This window comes from Panonychus citri, unplaced genomic scaffold (genome assembly GCF_014898815.1).
Source record: "Panonychus citri isolate SS breed McGregor unplaced genomic scaffold, ASM1489881v1 Contig00073, whole genome shotgun sequence".
NCBI classification, from domain to species: Eukaryota; Metazoa; Arthropoda; class Arachnida; order Trombidiformes; family Tetranychidae; genus Panonychus; species Panonychus citri.
The window spans coordinates 21,437-41,611 of record NW_026515478.1 but is presented as its reverse complement, the minus strand read 5'-3'; the positions used below and the strand labels follow the sequence as shown (position 1 = coordinate 41,611).

At 31.3% G+C, this 20,175-nt stretch overlaps 5 protein-coding genes across 5 annotated transcripts; 4 read left to right on the top strand and 1 right to left on the bottom strand.

Moving 5' to 3' along the window:
• Positions 1–2,168: 2,168 nt before the first annotated feature.
• LOC128386728 (sentrin-specific protease 6-like) lies at positions 2,169–4,702 on the top strand. The gene is made up of 7 exons (XM_053345802.1): positions 2,169–2,480; positions 2,665–2,851; positions 3,072–3,141; positions 3,271–3,395; positions 3,609–3,776; positions 3,859–4,081; positions 4,163–4,702. Exons 1-7 carry the CDS (start codon positions 2,195–2,197, stop codon positions 4,355–4,357), a joined length of 1,254 nt encoding a protein of 417 aa, XP_053201777.1. The 5' UTR covers positions 2,169–2,194; the 3' UTR covers positions 4,358–4,702.
• Positions 4,703–5,879: 1,177 nt separating this feature from the next.
• On the top strand, positions 5,880–6,715 carry LOC128386727 (uncharacterized). The gene is made up of 2 exons (XM_053345801.1): positions 5,880–6,369; positions 6,495–6,715. Exons 1-2 carry the CDS (start codon positions 6,099–6,101, stop codon positions 6,713–6,715), a joined length of 492 nt encoding a protein of 163 aa, XP_053201776.1. The 5' UTR covers positions 5,880–6,098.
• Positions 6,716–6,789: 74 nt separating this feature from the next.
• Positions 6,790–8,625, top strand: LOC128386726 (sentrin-specific protease 6-like). Its single transcript, XM_053345800.1, has 5 exons — positions 6,790–6,824; positions 6,926–7,057; positions 7,398–7,565; positions 7,639–7,861; positions 7,937–8,625. Exons 1-5 carry the CDS (start codon positions 6,790–6,792, stop codon positions 8,189–8,191), a joined length of 813 nt encoding a protein of 270 aa, XP_053201775.1. The 3' UTR covers positions 8,192–8,625.
• A 183-nt stretch (positions 8,626–8,808) lies between these two features.
• On the bottom strand, positions 8,809–9,150 carry LOC128386725 (28S ribosomal protein S17, mitochondrial-like). Its single transcript, XM_053345799.1, has one exon. The coding sequence runs from the start codon at positions 9,148–9,150 to the stop codon at positions 8,809–8,811; it is 342 nt and encodes a 113-aa protein (XP_053201774.1).
• A 1,066-nt stretch (positions 9,151–10,216) lies between these two features.
• On the top strand, positions 10,217–19,285 carry LOC128386718 (probable serine/threonine-protein kinase DDB_G0267686). The gene is made up of 4 exons (XM_053345790.1): positions 10,217–10,597; positions 10,672–10,902; positions 10,991–11,171; positions 17,176–19,285. The coding sequence occupies exons 1-4, from the start codon at positions 10,460–10,462 to the stop codon at positions 19,005–19,007; spliced, it is 2,382 nt and encodes a 793-aa protein (XP_053201765.1). The 5' UTR covers positions 10,217–10,459; the 3' UTR covers positions 19,008–19,285.
• Positions 19,286–20,175: the final 890 nt, after the last annotated feature.

Genomic DNA, 20,175 nt, shown 5'->3' with positions numbered 1-20,175 from the left:
TCTCAACAATTAACTTTAGTTACTCACAGTAATTAGATTCAGTTAAAATAGATTACCAATCACAGTTTAATAATAATAGAACAACTTGTTTATGTGACTATTAACACATAACTGATATTTCTCCAAGAAAAAAGATTAACAAAACAATCAGACTTGATGTCTCACATTACCAATTAACCTCTTGAACAGACAGAAAGTCTATTCTCTTCTTTTCTTTCTTTTTCTTTTTCATTAATTTTCTTTTCTTTTATTTATCTTAAGATAAAATGTTCACTAAAATTGTCTCAAAATTAACATCAATCATCATCAAGAAAAACAATAAGTTAACTTAACTGAAATTTGATGAAAATGATTGATTATCTTATGATAGATTTTCTGGTTAAATGGTAACAATTAACGGTCAAAATTTCAATGAAGAAAATTTATAAATAGAAGATGAAGTTAATTATGGATCAGTCTTATTCTAACTTTTCACCAGAATACGATTCATGTTTCTCACTTAATGAATTTTCAATTATCTTTACCTTTACTCTTATGAGATTTTGTCAAAATAAAAGATTAATTATATTAGTTAAATTCTGTGTTATTATTTATTAATTGAAATCTCCATTCGAACCTTAAATTGATCTGTATTAGTGAAGGACAGATTCGGAATTCCACTGATTAACTTGTTAATTTACCTTTTCTTTGAGACTAACCCAATACTTTGCCAATTGATCTGATTCAATTTTTGTTGTAATTTAACGACTTAAAAGTGAATCAATTGTTAACATTACTGATTCTTACTCATCATTTGTTCCAGAGAATTAAGTGATTAATCAAGATTAAGTAAATTAAACCTTCAGCTGGAGATAATATTTAAAGGAGAAGTTGAAGAGAGTGTGAACGTCCGACCTTTAAACTGATCTTTTTTGGAAGATTAAACTAACCGCTAATTATTTGCAGGATTAATCACCCTTACGTTACACTCTTTAATCACTTCTGCAGGCTCAACTACCATCAATGAGTTGGAATCCAATTGTTGGATTTTTTGGAACTCGTACAAGATTATCTTTGTTATTGAAAATTAATGTGTTTGATTCAATTTATTCAAAAGTTAATCCATCATCTATGAGAAGTTAATCTGTAGAATCTAATCTGTAGAATTGTAAATCTCTATGATGGCAACCTAATTGTTGGTCAAAAATTGACATTCAATCAAACTTTATTCTATGTGTAACTTGAAGAGAGGGAAAATGGAAAAGTTATTCTCTCTGAGATGTTCCGTTCTTAGATTTTTCAATGAATCGAAACTCGAACAAAAAATCGATTATTTGACTTCAAATTTCGCGGGAGAGAAAATCAACTTCTTATTGGTCAAGTGACTTTGGTCAAGTCGTAAGTGTTTACTTTTTGTTGGCAACTTGGAACGAAAAAGTTTCAATAAAATTCTGGTTTTTGCTAATATTTAAATCTCTCTATAAATCTCCATCGTTCTTATCTATCCACGTGTTTTTCTTTCTGTTTTTTACTTTGACTCGTTCGAAATTCTCTCTCTGTCTTTTTTATACAATTTGATGTCTCACATGGATGATCAACTTTTAACCGTTTACAAACACTCAGTCTACTTTGGTGTTCATAAATTCACCTGTAAAGAAGTTCGTTTTGTCAAGAGGAATTAAGTTGGTAAATATTAAGATGAAGATTTCACATTTTCCGATGTTTTCATTCCACCAATTGATATACGACGAGCTTATTTTGACAGTAAAACTGGTGACAATTTGTCAACCCTGATCATAGAAACTGTTCCTGAATCTGGAATTAAAATAAGCAAAGAATTACAAATTAAACCAAATCCAGCCCATGGAGACAATCAAGGTATTTATTTGTTTGTCACTTTGATCACCTTCAGAGTTTGATTGTAACCAAACTAAACTTTTTGACTTTTTTTGTACTAATTTTCTACTCTGTTTTTTTTGCTCAATTAAACTTCAAGAATCCATTCGTGTTCTTATTCAATTTGCCGGAAAAGGTGCTGAAATTCACAGAATATTGGATGAATATTTTTCGTGCTTTAATGTATTGACTTGGAAATTTGAGAGAGTTTTATCACGAAGTGTCCATAAATATCTTGATTTCTTGAACAATCATTCTCAACAATCATCAACACGAAACGAACTATTCAAGTTCAAATTCAGACAATTTCGTGTTTAACATGGAGGTTAATCAAACTTTATCAGTTCACAACAATTCTGTCTTATTCGGTATTCATAAATTCACCTGTAAAGAGATTCATTTAATCTCAGCAGGTATTAAGTTTGTTCGAGTTTCTTCACCAGGAAGACCGAATTTGGCCATTACCATTTCTCCAATTGATATACAAAGAGCCTATTTCGATAGTAGAACAGAATTGTTAACCCTGATCATAGAAACTGTTCCAAGTTCGAGTTTCAAAATATGCGAATCATTACAAATACAACGGAATCAAGGTGATCACATGGGTATGTATTTGTTTTCATTGCTCTTTCACTTTTTTTTCAACTCTTATCCAATTGTTATTCAATTTATGAATCTTATACACTTAATCGAAGATGAAGAAGCTATTTAGCTTTACTTGTCCCTTTCTTAAATCTATCTAAAGCTATTTCTACTTATTCATAAGTTTTTTGATTCTAATTGTACCAGAAGGAACCATTCGTGTGGCAGTGCAATTGAACGGAAAGAATGAAGAAATTCAAAATCTATTGGAAGAGTATTTCGCCACCTTCAATACTGTCACTTGGAAACTTGATAGAAATCTATCTGTTAGTGCTCATCAATACTTCGACTTATTAAATAACTCTTCTCAACAACCGACAGTAAAATCTTCAACGTCCCTCCATCTTCATTCCTAAGAGTAAAGAAGACTTCGAATTAAAAAACAGACGAAACGACTTCCATTGTTGAGATCAATAGTGAAGATGAAATTGGAAACGCAAATACCGTAGTATCAAATAGGTAATTTATTCTAGATCACAATTGAGCGGTGATGACTTTTTAATGATCACTCGTATTATGTATATAATCTAAAATATAATCTTCTTCTTATCCAGTGATGATCGTCTCTTCAGTTATCCACCTATTGACGAAGTTGAACATATCTCAATCCGTCAATCGGATCTCGCTTGTTTGGAGGAAGGGCAAACATAAATGATACAATCTTTGGTTTCTATCTCAAGTAAGTTTCTTTATCTTTGAAAATTAATAATAGGCTTAATTTACTAATACTCACACTTTCTCTTTAATTCATAGGTATATCGAAAAGACTTAACATCCCCAGACATCGCCGAAAGATGCTACATTTTCAGTTCATCTCTTTACTACAATCTTACCCGTAAATGGCGAGCATCGAAGTGTGGTTTCAGGGGCATAAGAATGTACGTACGATTTAAATTCTTATGTTTGTTGACTTATTAACTGTTCATCGAGTCGTTTCCTTGAAAGTTCTCTATTTAAACTGTAAATTATGATAATCAATTTCAGCAGCTCTGTCATTTGTGTAATCGTACTTAAAAATCTTCAAATCATTCTTAATTTTTCTATCCAATTTTAATCTATTCTCTCTCCAATCTGTTCTGGCTTTCTAATAGACACCACAATAGAGTGGAGAATTGGACAAAAAATGTGAACATTTTCGAAAAGGACTTTTTAATTATACCAATTCATAAATTCTGTCATTGGTTTTTGGCAATCATTTGTTATCCAAGAAAAGTTCCTCTCATGGACAAAGCAGCATTCAATGCGAAAAGTTCAAAAAGGTTTTAGATTAATTTCATTAGTTTAATTTAAATTCATGTCTAATTCAATGATATCTTATCCTGAAATTTGTTCTCTTTTTAGGCCTCGCATACTTTTCATGGACTCGACTCAACTAGATCATCGTAAATCTGGATTATCTGGACCATTACGACTCTTTCTAGCTAAAGAATGGGAATCAAAGAAAACGACTGAGAAAAGTTTTAGTAAAAGTGTAATGCCTGATATTTATCTCAAAGTGCCTAAGCAAACAAATCAATTCGACTCAGGTCTCTATGTACTACAATATATCGAGAATTTCCTTAGAGTAAGTTAATTTAAGGTTGAATTAACTTTTTCTCGTTTCTCACAGAAATTATTCATTTCACTTGTTGTTGATCATTTCCAGAATCCTGATCATTTACTTGAAAAAGTTTCCAAAGACCCGGCTATTAATCTAGAGGATTGGTTCTCTCACAGACTGGTTTCGGCTAAACGACGAACTATTGAAAGATTAATTAAACAACAGCAAAAAGCTGAAGAAATCAAGAAAAATAGTCTTTGCGAAATTGATGATTGCAATTCTTCTTCTTCTTCTGATTAACTTTTACGCACTAATTCTTGAAAAAATTTAATTGTGACCAGAGTGTTTTTTCATCCATAAAGTTATCATCTTTTAATGAACTTTTCATTATTTTAACTTTAAAGTTTTGTGATTGTCAAACTTTTCTATCGAAAAAAAAGTTTCAAATCTTATCAATCAAACAATCTTCATGTAAGAATCACAACCGGGATAAAGAAGCAAGAATAATCCCATCCAACTCATAACATGTTAACCACCCGGTTTAAAAGGGATCCTCGGAGGAAAGGTTTCAAAGGTTTCACCCCAATTCTTATTAGAATCTGATGGACCTTTAAATGGTGTATTAGGTTTAAATACAAGGATATTAATACCGGTGGACTCGACTATGACCATTGGTTATACCGTTTATCCTATTTGGAGACTGTGATTGAGAACCAATAACCATACTTGTTTTTATTAAGCTAATCTATCAGGATCATCTCTTTTGGCGGTATAAACAGATTAACTGATGAGGATGGTAAAAGTTATTGAGCTTGTTGTGAATGTGAATGTGATTGTTGTGTTGTTATTCAGTTGTTGCTTTGTTGTTCCATTACTCTTCATCTAATTCTTTCGCAATAAATCACGAATATCTATTGATGTTAATCTATCTTGCTATATGGTAACCTAATGTTGTTGCAACTGAGAGATGAAGGAGGTGATGAAGATGGCAAGTGATTGATGATGACGATGATAATAATAAAGGTGATTCAGATGGTGAGTGAGTTACTAAATTTGTTACTGATTAATCAATCGTGATCTAATATTTTTATACGCCAATCCAACGCTGGAGATAATGTTTAAAGCAGAAGTTGAAGAGAGTATGAACGTCCGACCTTTAAACTGATCTTTTTTGAAAGATTAAACTAACCGCTAATCACTTGCAGGATTAATCACCCTTACGTTACACTCTTTAATCACTTCTGCAGGCTCAACTTTCATCAATGAGTTGGATTTTTTTGGAACTCGTTCTTCCCTCTCAACTTGTTTTCCTTGAGATTTTCTTTTAGAAAATTGCTTCTTTGTGTTGTTTCAAACGGTCATCTTTATAAGACATTGTCTTAAAGACAATTTGAAGTCTAATGTCTGTTTGTCCAAATTTGTCGATTTACAATAACATTGTCTACTTCGGTATTCATAAGTTTTGCTGTGATGAAATTCGTTTAATTTCAGCAGGCTTTAAGTTTTCCAAGTTGGCCGATTACAAGAAAGATCTCGTTTCGACATCACCATTCCACCAATTGAAATACAAAGGCCTATTTGGACAGTAAAACCGGTGAAAATTTGTCAACCCTGATAATTGACACCGTTCCTCAATCTGGAACTAAAATAAGGAGCGCATTGAAAATAAGACCCAATCAAGACGATAGCTCCATTTTCACTTTAACTTTAATGATTAAGAGCTTTTTTAATATCACCATTGTTTCTTTGTTTCAAATTCTTCTCTTGTTTGCTTTTATTTTCTAATTGTGATTGTGATTTTCTTTCAATTCAACCAGGAGGATCCATTCGTGTTCTTTTTCAATTTAGCGGACAAGGTGAAGAAATTTACAAAATATTGGATGAATATTTTTCGTGCTATACTTCATTGACGTGGAAATTTGAGAAAGTTTTATCTCGAAGTGTCCATAAATACCTTGATTTCTTAAACAATCATTCTCAGCAATCATCAACACGAAAAACGAATGTTTCAAGTCCAAATTACGATAATTCAGTGTTTAACATGGAGGTTAATCAAACTTTATCAGTTCACAACAATTCTGTCTACTTCGGTATTTATAAATTCACCTGTAAAGAGATTCATTTAATCTCAAAAGGTATTAAGTTTGTTCAAGTATCTGCACCAGAAAGACCGAGTTTGGCTATTACCATTTCTCCAATTGATATACAAAGAGCCTATTTCGATAGAACAGAATTTTTAACCCTGATCATAGAAACCGTTCCAAGTTCGAGTTTCAAAATATGCGAAGCTTTACAAATACAACGGGATCAAGGTGATTATATTAGTTTTTATCTGTTTCATTATTCTTTGTTCAATTCTTATTCACTTTAGCAGCTCATACACATAGAATATAATAAATACAAATATTCTTATCAATTTTGATTCTAATTGTGACAGAAGGAACCATTCGTGTGGCAGTGCAATTGAACGGAAAGAATGAAGAAATTCGAAATCTTTTGGAAGAGTATTTCGCCATCTTTAATACTGTCACTTGGAAACTTGATAGAAATCTATCTGTTAGTGCTCATCAATACTTCGATTTATTAAATAACTCTTCTCAACAACGACAGCAACATCATCCACGTCTTCATCCACTTTTAAATCACCTTTCCTCCTAAATTGGCTAAGAGTAAAGAAGACTTCGAATTGAAAATAGATGAAACGACCTCCATTGTTGAGATGAACAGTGAAGATGAAATTGAAACTCAAATGCCGCAGTATCAAATGGTAATTTTTCTAGATCACAATTGAGCGGTGATGAGTTTTGTTAGCTTTTAGTGATCGCTCTTTGTGTATTAATAATTATATAATAATCTCTCTTTATCCAGTGACGATCGTCTCTTCAGTTATCCACCTATTCCCATTTACGAAGTTGAACATATCTCAATTCGTCAATCGGATCTCGCTTGTTTGGAGGAAGGGCAACAAATAAATGATGCAATCTTGGGTTTCTATCTTAAGTAAGCAATTTTATCGTTGAACATTAATCATAGGCTTAATCTTTACTAATACTCATCACATTATCTTCGATTCATAGGTATATTGAAAAGACTTGACATCTCCAGATATCGCCGAAAGATGCTTTCAGTTCATCTTTTACTACAACTTACCAATGACCTCAAATATCAGAGGTTAAACCCAGGGTAAAAACGTACGTACGAGTTGAATTCTCATTCCTGATGACTTATGTACTGTTGTCGAGCTTTCTTCGAAGGTTCTCTTTTCAACTGTAATAAGTCAACAGTGAATAAAATGATAATCAGTTTTAGTAACTCGATCCTTTTGTTTCAGGCTTGATAGATACTACAATAGAGTAAAGAATTGGACAATAAATGTGAACATTTTCGAAAAGGACTTTCTAATTATACCAATTCATAAATCCTGTCATTGGTTTTTGGCGATCATTTGTTATCCAAGAAAAGTTCCTCTCCTGGACGAAGTTGCATTCAATGAGAAAAGTGCTAAAAGGTATTAGATTTATTTTATTAATTATCAGTTTTGAAACTCATTACTTTATATATATTTATATCTCTTTCTCTAGACCTCGAATACTTTTCTTAGATTCACTTCAAAGTGCTAATCATAAATGTGGATTAGCTGCACCATTACGACACTTTCTAGCTAAGGAATGGGAGTCAGAGAAAACGACGAAGAAAAATTTTAGTAGAAGGGTAATGCCTGATATTTATCTCAAGGTGCCTAAGCAAAACAATGATTTCGACTCAGGTCTCTATGTACTACAATCTATTGAGAATTTCCTAAGAGGTTAATTTAATTTTTCGAGTTAACTTTTTATTGCTGACATAAATTAATTCGTATCATTCGTTGATCATTTTCAGAATCCTGAACAGCTACTTGAAAGAATTTACAAAGACTCGGCTATTAATCTAGAGAATTGGTTCTCTCATAGGCTGGTTTCGGCTAAACGACGAACTATCAAAAGATTAATTAAACAACAGCGAAAAGCTGAAGAAATCAAGAAAAATAGTCTTTGCGAAATTGATAATTGCAGTTCTTCTTCTTCTTCTTCTTCTTCTTCTTCTTCTTCTTCTTCTTCTTCTTCCTCTTCTATCCATAAAGTTATCATCTTATAATGAACTTTTCATTATTTTAACTTTAAAGTTTTGTGATTGTCCAACTTTTTTAATATACGAAAAAGTTTCAAATCTTATCAATCAAACAATCTTCATGTAAAAAAGAGGCGATGTATCTTCATTTAAGAATCACAAAGGTAAAGAACCAAGAATCATCCAGTCCAACTCGTAACTCATATGTATCTGATTGAATAGTTGATGTTTTAGCTGTCAATTGTTAATTATTTCATTCCTATTATCAGTTGTTGGTATTGATAAAGGTGAATTAGGATCATTGTAACCACCCGGTTTAAGAAGGATCCTCGAAGGAAGACCAAAGGTTTCACCCTAATTCTTATTGAATCTGGCGATCCATCACCCGATTAACCTTTAAATGGTTATGAGGATGAGCTTGTTTTAAATATCTTTGGTGTAATGGTTACGGTGATGTGATTGTTTGGGCTTTTATTGGTCCATTACTCTTTATCTATTTCTGTACGTAATAAATCACGAATTTCTATTGATGTTAATCTATCTTTGGCTATATGAGCACCTGATGTTGCTGTACCGAGAGATGAAGACGGCAGGATGATATTCAAATGATTCCAATGATTTTAATCAATAATCAATCGTTTCCTCTACAGTTTTTCATTTGGACTAGAATTCTGATTTTCTTTTGAACCACTTTCATCGTAATGGTATTGGAAACATCGTTTGCCCGTTAATGGATCGATTATGTGCCCACATTTATAGACCACTTGTTCAACAGAATGTTCGACCTTTAAACTGATCCTCTCTGGTAATTTAGAGACAATCACCCAATCGCCAACCTTTGACTCTCCTTTTTTATCCAACGCATGTAATTCACTTGAATCTCTGAAATGAGTAACAAGAAATGAATCGAATTTCAATTGAGGAATAGCAACACGAACAATATTCTTGCCCACAGCTTCGCACACCTTTCCCATCAAAAGAGACATTTCTGTAAAAATGAAGAAACAAACAAAACAAAACCAATAATTAAACAATTAAAACGAAAGAAAATCAAATTAAATTGTCAACATGAACTCAGAAAAACAAACAACAACCGTAACCATGACAACGAGTTGGGTGAACATTAAGCGCTCATTTCAAAAGAGTAAAAGGTTAACAATCAATTGATTTAATCAGTTTGATTGTTTTCACTTTTTAGAAATTAAATTTGATTAGTAAATCATTTTAATAAAGATAAATTAATTAATGTTACAGATTATCTGTTAATAGAGTAAAAAAAGTATCGGAATGATTAAATATTTATCAATCAAATTTCTTTAGTGTTTTGCCTTTTGATTAAATTTGGAAAAAAATGAGAATCAATTGTTGACGTAATTAATCAACAACTGTGAAAATCATAGCAAAAATAATGAATAAAAATCAATCCTATAATAGTCTTTGTTTCAAAAGGTAAAAAATAATTAAAATGAATTGAATTGAAAAGTTTAATTTTTACTCAATGTAAAGGCTAATCGACTAAATTCATCGAGAACTTGACCAAATGAATTGAGAACTTCCGAAAGTCAATGAAAACTCATCGTGAAAATGTGCCATCTATTTTGACTAAACCAAATGAGAACTCGATTAATTAGTTCTCGAACTAGAACTCAAGGAAAGTCACTGAGAAATGTAATATAATAGTGATTTTAGACCGTGAAAGTTGTTGGGCGATTATTTTTGGTGAAGTTGATTAGATTGGTTAATTAATTGCGATCGGATTGATTTTCGAATGTTTATTTAAAATGATAATTGTTACAGTTGAAGTAATAGTTACTGTTGTTTTCTTAGCCAATGAGAATCATGTTCTAACAATATAACTCGAATGTTCAAATATGATTCTTTTTTCGCATCACCATTTTCATCGAATAATAATATTCTATTGAAGTAATAACAATGATAGAGTATATGATATTATTTCGAGAGTAAATATCTCTCTCTCTCTCTTCCTCTCCTCGCTATTGCCACTATTACTTTCTCTAGTATTCTCATAGATGAAAATAAGTTTCGATCAAACAAAATTTGTGTATTCCATTCAATATTTATCTCTTATAGTTACTTGCAAATGTCCCGTCGAAGTGAAAACATTTAATTGTGATTAAAGTGTTTTTTCATCCATATAGTTATCATCTTATGATTAAATTTGCTTTATTTTAACTTTTAAGTTTTGTGATTATCAAAATTTTTTAATATACGAAAAAGTTTCAAATCTAAGTGATTTTTCAGCTTTCAAATCTGTAACAGTTATCAATTTGAATAATGGATAGTTCATCACCCACAAGTCCAGTTCCAACGGCAAGTCCATCGGCTTTGTTGCTTAGATCTGCCGCTGAAAGATATCAACGTACACCTAAATGTGCTCGATGTCGAAACCATGGAGTTGTCTCAGCTTTAAAGGTAAGAATAGTTTATTTTATCGAGTGAGCTAAAAAAGAGACAAATCCTAATTCGTGAAATGATTTCTATCCAAGGGACACAAACGTTATTGCCGATGGAAAGATTGTTCTTGTGCAAAATGTACTCTTATTGCTGAACGTCAGCGAGTTATGGCCGCTCAGGTTGCTCTTCGACGGCAACAGGCCCAAGAAGAAAACGAAGCTCGAGAATTATCAATGCTGTATGGCTGCCACGAAGGTATAATGGCCATGCACCGAGCGGGACTAACATTTTCCGCCGCAATGGCCCAGATCATCCAAGTACCAGTGAGTTTAAACACAAAAGAAAAAGAGACCGACCAGAGAAACTCATCTAATCATCCTAATAACAATTACTCTCTCTCTCTCTCTTTAGGCAAATAATAGTAAATCAAATGGCGATGAAGAAAATCAGAATGAATCATCAAATGGAACCAAAGTGAATCGTAAAGAAAAGAAGTCTTCATGTAAAAAAGAGCCCATGGATCTTCATGTAAGAAACACAACCGGAGTAAAGAGCCAAGAACCATCTAGTCCAACTCATAACAATACACCAGGTAAGAGACAATTAATATAATTCAATTGAAAAGTCAAACTTAATCCCACGAGTATTTAAAATCAATGACTACAATTAAAACCCAATACAGATTAACACAAAGTTATCAGCATAAAATATTAATAATCCATTAAGAAAATATATCTCAAGCTTATCGCTATCATTTAATACAAACACAAGCTCTTTGATCATTAATTGTTAATGAAAAGTTGATTAATCTTCCTGTCAGTTGAATATTTTATTTACTTTATTTTAGAAAACCTTTTTCATCATCACAGAATTCAAATATTCCAAGAAGATATTAAAAAAAACGATAGAATCTTGTTTCCACTCAATAGTAGAAGAGAAAAAAAGTTAATCAACTTTATTCATAAATTGTTTCGAAAATGTAATTCATCTAACTCGATGCTAATCTGTATCCAAACATTAGATATCATTATGAAAGCATTTACCATAATCACATCAAGATTTTCATTGAGATAAATGTATTTGCTTTTGAAAACCATCACTAATCTCATTTGATATTATCTATCAACTATTGGATAACTTTTTTAGTTTTCCCTTTCCACTTCCCTAACCGTTTAAGCGCCTGTGGTCATATTATGTGCCAATGTTAATAACAGATTATCATAGAAAGTCATTTACATATTATCATAGTGATGATAAAATGATTCACTCTCTCTGAAAGTGTAACCATTCAATTTAACTTTGCCAATGTCAACCATAGCTAAATTGTTGAGCTGGTTCTCAAATTAATGATACAATATGATTAATATTATTAAAATCGTGTTGATGTTGTTACTTGAAAATAATTCAATTGGTAAAACTGTTGATACAAATTTACCATATAAATAATATGTAAGGTCGAACTTTTTTTCTACTCTACTTATTCTCATCATTTCCTTTTCCTCTTTACCATCATCAGCACATAGTTCCATGTATAATATATCATCTCGATTTCTCAACTGTATTTGACATGAATCACATTACGAACTTACAAAAATTCTCGACACTCAGAACTCGAAGGAAGTTTTCTTTTTGTTGTAACATTTTCAAGTATCATTCGAAGTTGATAATAATAACTACACATAAGAGACTTGATTTTGTCACATTTTCCTTTCAGATAAGAGGTTGATATTATTTTCTGTCGATTCGTTTTCATTTATATTATTGTCATCAAGTTTTTTTTTTCTCTCTCACTCTTTCATCATCATCATCATTATTATTGTTGTTATTACTTTCGATGGCTTTTCAACTGTTCTCCTATTGATTGAATTTAGACCTGAAATTGTACACAAACAAAGTGTCCAATCATTAAACCATTCGGACAATTTGAAACAAAATTAATTCTCATGTCCTATTGTCCGATTTTCTTGATTCCCATCAAGTATAAAAGGGTCATTGATTATGATAGTGGTCAAAAGGTTTCACTTTAACTTGACCACTACTTGTAATCAATACATCTTAAGACAACAATCAAAGCAAAATCTTGTACAAACATCGGTTTCATGGTCAATTAATTGATTCACTTTAATTAGCTATATAGTCAATATTTTCCAGTAAATAAATAACTTTTCGGCCATTGGTCACTTTGTTTATAAATTTTTTTCTCAATCAGCACACAAAATTTGAATATTTAAACGAGATAATCAAAGGTGTGTCAATGATACTTTTAAATAACATCAACAACTAAAGTGAAAACATTAACACAATTTGCATGAGATGAAAATAAACTTCAACAACAATTTAAATACAATATTTGTTATCCTCATCAATTGAATATAATAATAATAAATACTTGATGTAGTCGTTTTGTCCTTGCAATTGTAATAATAAATGACAATAAGAGTATTTTTTGTATCCATATGTAATATAAAGTCCAAGATATAAGGAAACGGAAGTGATTGTTTTGTTTTGCAGCAAAAGAAAACAGTAGTAAGCTAATAGAAAAGCTCTTGACCTTTTCCATAGGTAAATTGTATTATCAAAGTCAACGGAAACTTTGAATTTACCTTTTTTCTTTACAATCTATTATATGTCAATGAATGACAACAATCAGAAAATTAAGGATATTTAAAAATGTATCCATAAGATCAATTGATAACTATGGGTGAATACAATGTCCAACGATTATCGCATTTACCTTTAGTTGATTAAGTTAATCAAGTAACCAAAAAGTTAAGCTGTTTAAATCTACATGATATGTGATCATGATCATTATGATAATCATCTTCATTATAACTCTGTCAAATTACTATCAGTTGAATTAATCGTAGTAAAAGGATGAGAAATGTTGAAATTAACAATTTAACCTAATTGACTTATTCTTGTGAGTTCATAAATTTTTCTATGACAATTTACCTTTCATACTAATCAATGATATACTCTAATAACTTACAATGAATACCCTCGTCTATCCAAGTACAATATTCAGCATTTTACTATAGTAACTATTTGTGCCCATACAAATACACATAATAATGAATACAATGTGTTATCTTGTGCAAGATGAGAAGATGATGATTAGGATGATGAGGACGAAAGGTAAAGAAAGAGAAAAATAAAGAAATGATTAAAAGAACCGTAAGTGTATTCCAACTACTTGAATGAACTTAAAGCTTACCTTTTTTTTTATCTTCTTTATCTTCCTAACCTCTTCCCCTTGTCTCCTTTTACCTGTTAATAGTATTAGTGAGATTCCCGGATGAGATTGGGTTGATTTAATTTGTGTCTCTTCATTGTTAACAATTTAACTCCCTAATTGAGCTTTAAACCAACCAATTGATAATGTGATCTAAATGCTAATAATAATATCTTTGTTAAACTGACGATGAAGATGCTGATGATGATGATAATGATGATTATAATACTATCAGTTGTATATGTAGTTTGCTTTTTATCTTCATGCATAAAAAATACATTGTCATGTCTTTTGTCATCTTTACTATTATCATGTTATCATTGTTAATATTCAAGGCTCTAAAATACAGTTGCTAAACATTTGCAGGGCTCACACAAGTAGACACATTTATCATCAATCTAATAATAGCATTAAAAATCAATGGTAATTTTGTATATATACTTATGAGGTTAGGCCTGCAGAAGAAAAAATCACCACGACTGTACCTTCATCACTCCTACTTTTCAATCTATTATTATCATTATTAGTTTGTCAAATCAAGACGATCAAATGACAATAAACAAACACACTGTTGAGTTTATATGTGCTTGGTTTACGTTGATCAATTGATTGCACAAATACAATTAGAAGGATTTTCTTTCAATCAATCCGGTAAATAGAATCATCCTCATCAACACCACACACAGACATAGATCTACATAAATAGATTACCTGGAAATTATTTACAGGTAGATAATAATAGCTAATGGTTATTACTTATATTTGTTATTTTGTTATCAAATTGATAAAGTTATCATCAGGTTGATAAAATTTTGAAATAGTATTTTCCTTCATTGAGAAGCATCTTATTCTTATATTGATAATGTATGAATAATTTTCAACCATTAGGACTCATTAGTCTCTCTCTATATTCCTGTGGAGGTACCATGAAAAATGCCTTTAGGGCTTAATTTTAATTCAATAATGATAACAATAAGATTCATAATAATAATACCATTGAATACCTTTGACTCGCGTCTACTATTAATATATTTTTTGTCATTGTTACATCTTTGGTCTTGACAAGGTAAAAGTTATCAGTCAATCACGAAACTGTTTTACTTTTCTTATATATTTATGAGAATGACATTTCCATTGTATCAATAAAATCATTATTATGAGACAAATATTAAAAAAATCGAACTTTTTTTCGTTCTAATTCATTCAAAACTTAATATCTTCTAATGAGGAGAAACTTTTACTCTCTCTCTCTCTCTCTCTCTCTCTCTAATGTATGTGGACACACATACTACTATTGATTGTTATTATTACGATTATGACAAAATAAAAAATGTAATAATAACAATGATTTGTCAATGGAATCATCTTAACGTGCTGATTTTTGTTTGACAGTTTCTTTCATGTGCTATTATAAAGTTATCATTGTGATCAATTGTATTTGCATTTTCAAGGTGGTAAAGGTTATGACAGAGACGAGGGGGTGACACCAAAATAGAGTAAAAATCCAGGTAAAAGGTAAAAATGGGAAAGGAAGAAGAAGAAGAAAACTTTGTTTGTGGTGAAACATTGAAAATGCTTCTTTTTTTCTTCTATCCCTCCCTTCGAGTGCGAGATACACATGATTGGATTAGCGTCAATACACATCATTGACAAATCGACACATTATCATCATCATCACTCCTCTTTCATTTACTATTATCAAAGTTTAAGTAACTTTTTTCTTCCAAAGTTACTCCATAGAAATGGATGATCTTTTGATACAATTATCATTATTATCCTTTGTTCATATGCTTATCCTGTTGCCTTTATGATTAGCACTCATGTTGGCACCTTGAAAATAAAATGGATACACTTTTTGTCACTTTCTTGTTATTGTTGTTAACTTTTCAACTATTATTAAACTTGAATGATTATAATCATTTGTCACAATCAGTGTCAACATTTTTTTTATCTTAATTTGGATTCATTTGATTATTTGATTGACGTTTGTTAAATGCGTATCTATGCTTGATTGTTTCTCATTCTAATACATTTACAGTAAATACTATTAATACAATCAATTGGAAAAAAAAACTTTCCTCATCAATTAGTTATACTGGTGTGATTATGATTACTTATCTTTAATATTAATAATAATCAGTGACAAATTATTGATAAGTTAGTTTGATTAAGACTTACTTATCAATGAGCAACAATTTACACTCTCTTAACCTTTTGACCATTACTAAGGTCATCTTAATATTTTACTCAAAATTCAGTTATTTTTATTACATTTAAAGTTTTTTTTTCTTCCTACAGTGTTGCCTTTCATCACTAATCATAACACTTATTGATAAGTAATAACAACAATGACCACAACAATAAATAATGATAATGACCTAGGGTCATAATAGGATTGTTAGGTTTTACTTTGTCAATATATGATGGACAAATCGATTGGTCAAAGGCATGAGACTTTCTCAATAATAATATATAATGAATTAAAAATATAATATCAAACATATAATAAGTTATTAGAAAATAAAAGAAAATGTTTACTTTGGAAGAGAAAAAAAATTTCCATCCCTGAATGAATATATTGATTCTTATAAAATGAGAAGAGAGAGAGAGAGAGAGAGAGAGATGTTGGTGAAGAAGATACCTTTATGAGAGTAAAGTGAGTGAGAATGTGGAGGATGATAATGATGATGATGATGATGAAAAGGAAGAGGTGAAAGGAAAAGGATATCATTGTTATCGTTAACTGTTTCCTTTCCAATATCTTTATTTGACCAATTGAATACTCTTGACCACAAGAAGAAGGCAAGAAAAAAGTTTTATGATGAACATAAATAACAATGTGATCATTTTGTTTACTTGGTCATTTATCCCTTTCACTTTTGTGTGGGGTGGCCCACATCGGCTTGACCACTACTTTACTACCATTAACTTTTCATGTTTAACAAATCATTCATCCCTCTTATAATATCATTATCATTGTGAGTTTGTTGTTGTTATTAGCATTATTATTAGCACCATTATCGTTATCAATATCATAAGATGTTGATTATTATTATCACATTGTAAATAAAAATATTATCATTATTGATCATCTCCTCTTTGGTTACTAAGCTAATATTATCAATAAATAATGGTCACAATTTCATATTCAATTTAAAGATATATTTAATAATCATTTTTAATCATTAATCAAAAGTAATTGCTTTTGAAAATGGTTCAAATGTTATTTATTTCCAATGGATATTAATTGTTATCATTGATTTTCACACTTTCTATTATAATATTATATCGATAACTTGATGATTTATCTATTTATTTGCCTTAAAGAAATGTTGATAATTTTATTTTCTCGGTAATTACACAGATTGGCCTTTGCCCAATAAACGGCCTCGTTTATCCGATTCTGCCGGTGAACCGATTGGTAATATTAGCGGTGATTCTGATGATGATGAAACAGATGAACAAGGAAGTGAATCTGAAGATTTACCTGGTTTTCCTGATCAACAACAAGGTAAAAACCATTCAACACTTATGCCTGTTAAAGGTGTAGAAAATGTTACTATTGGTCAACCCTTTATTGTCCAAAATGGACTAACAGATAATACAAATGATGATGAAGATGATTTATCTTCATCTCCTAAACCAATGGAAACAGAATCAATGATAGAAAACAACAACAACTGTAAACAAATTAAACTCGACGAACGTTCAAAAAAAAGCTCCAACAGTGTTAATAGTAATAATAATAAACCATTGGATCGGTTACCTAAACGTTCAACTCTCGAAATATTATCAGAACTTTTTCCTTTCCATAAACAATCAACACTAATCAAAGTATTGGAAAGTTGTGGAGGTGATGAGGTTACAGCAATTAAACAATTGTTCAGTTCAATGGCTGTTAATGTTACTCCTGAAGTTATTTCAGCTAAACGATCAGCATCAACATCACCTTCAGATTTATCACCAAACAATAATAATAATAATAATTCAATAGGTAACCATTATCATAATCATCATCAGTCACGTCACAATGCTACCAATGTTAATAATAATATCAATAACATTAGCAATAATACCGGTGGTAAAAATATTGATGAAAATAGTTTATCTCAACTGGAATCATCTTCATCTGATGTTAATGGTAATTCACCTCGAGATTTATCAACAAATAAAATGTCATCAACAAACTTATTGAAAGATCATTCATCATCCTCATCAACAACAGCAGCAGCAGGAATATCATCTCACCCTCCTCTTCCTCCTCCTCCTCCTCCATCTCATCACTATCATCATCATCATCATAATCATCAGCAACAACAGAATCCTTCATCTAATCAACATCACCATCAACAACAACAAAATAATCAGCAACATCAAACCACTACAACAACATCACCATCACAATTTTTCAATCATTTGATTCCAGGATTAGCTGAAAGTTTCATTGGACAAGATAAAAGTTCATTAACATCACCATTGTTAATTTCACCCTCAGCTCATCATCCTCATCATCGAGATTCTCATTCTCATCATCATCATCATAGACGATCTTCATCCAATCAGCAACAGTCACAACAACCAAATCAATCACCTGTTTCTCCCGGAGGGCTTCATCATTTAGCATCTCTTCATCCCTCATTGTCACCCTTTCAACGGACTCTTCTCAATGTTGGCTCACCTTATGCAAACCTTTTTCCAGGTTTCCCCTCAGCAGCAGCGGCGGCGGCGGCTGCTGCTGCGGCAGCGGCAGTGGTCGTGTCCTCGGGATCAACTTCACCAACTTCCTCATCCTCCACAATATCAGCAATCAATACAACAAACAGTTATCCACTCTTTGGATCTACTCCAGTCTCTAGCCATCAACTTTCCTCCTTGAGCCCTCCGATAAGTTCACCAAATTACTCGGCTCGAATGGCCTCACTTCGAATACAAAACGATCTAATGGCCCTTCCTCATCTTCTCTCTCAAAATTTCAATAAAACTAAAAATTCGTCATCTCCGTCACGACGAAATACATCAGATTGGATTTTAGAAGAAAAAAATGTTCCCACCTCCACATCACCTCAACCTCCACCTCCTTCATCGTCAACACCATCATTAGCTCATCCAAATGCTAATACTTTATCTCCATCATCTTCATCCTCATCACCTTCAAACGCATCAACATCTTCCCTTTCAAATAAATTAATCGACTAGAAAACTAATTAATACAATAAATTGACAAAACAAAAACTGTCAAACTTTAGTTGACAATAGTTTCAAATTTCCCCCCTTCTCTCTCTCTCTCTCTCTCTTGCAAACCCAATTTGTATTTCCAATGTTGCTCACCTTTGTTGTTTAACTTAATCACCATAATCTTTAATCATTATTATTAATCAAAACTAAATTAAAATGTAACCATTAACACTAATTAGCTCAAAAGTGTACATACTAAGAGAAGCAACTTCATCAAAAAGTAGTAGTTGCAACTAAAGTTCACAAATAAAGTTCAGTTTCAATTCAGAATGATGTAAAAACAGTTTCTCATTTCAATTCTTCAAACAATTAGTTATGATAATAATATTATTAATGAACTCGATGAAAAAGTTTCTCATAATCAATGCCATATCACATCTCTCCCCAAATATCAGCTTAAGGTCAAAATGTCTACATAAATAACATAACTTACTTATGGTGCAGTTTGAATGGTCAGTTTTGTAAAAGGTCAACATGAAACGCGTTCTAAGGTGACGGTAAGTTGATTATGTGGACTGTTCGTTATCCATGGGAGGTCGTCGGTCAGTGAGAGAGATTAAGATGGACACAACCTGATATCTGATGTAAAAATCCTTCATTATCGTTTATTGATGAGATAAATGGTCAATGATAATAATCAATGAAAATCTTTCTCTCTACTTTATAACAATAGAAAATGTTTAAAGGTAAATCTCCAAAGGCAACAAACTTATCTATTGAGATTATTTTATCAACCATAACTAAATACATTTACCTTTTCCCTTTTTTACCTGAGCTCATCCTATTGTCATCTTTATTATCATATTCTAATCACCGTCAATACTCTAACCAGTCGATGTTTATCTCTCTATCTCTCTCTCCCAGCCTTAATAACGAGCTCTATTTGTATTCACCAATCGAAAATAATAATAACACTATCATCTTTATTATGTTAGAATCACTGAATCATTTCCAACGAATGATAACTTTTCTTTTCTTTCCATAAGCTCTTATCCTTTTCTAATAACATACTTCGTAGCATCCTCATCTTTTTTCAATCTCATCAATTCAACTTCAACTATTTTAACCTTTAATTTAATCACAATCATCTTATTATCATCATTTCATTGTAAGAAACTCTATCAAGTAA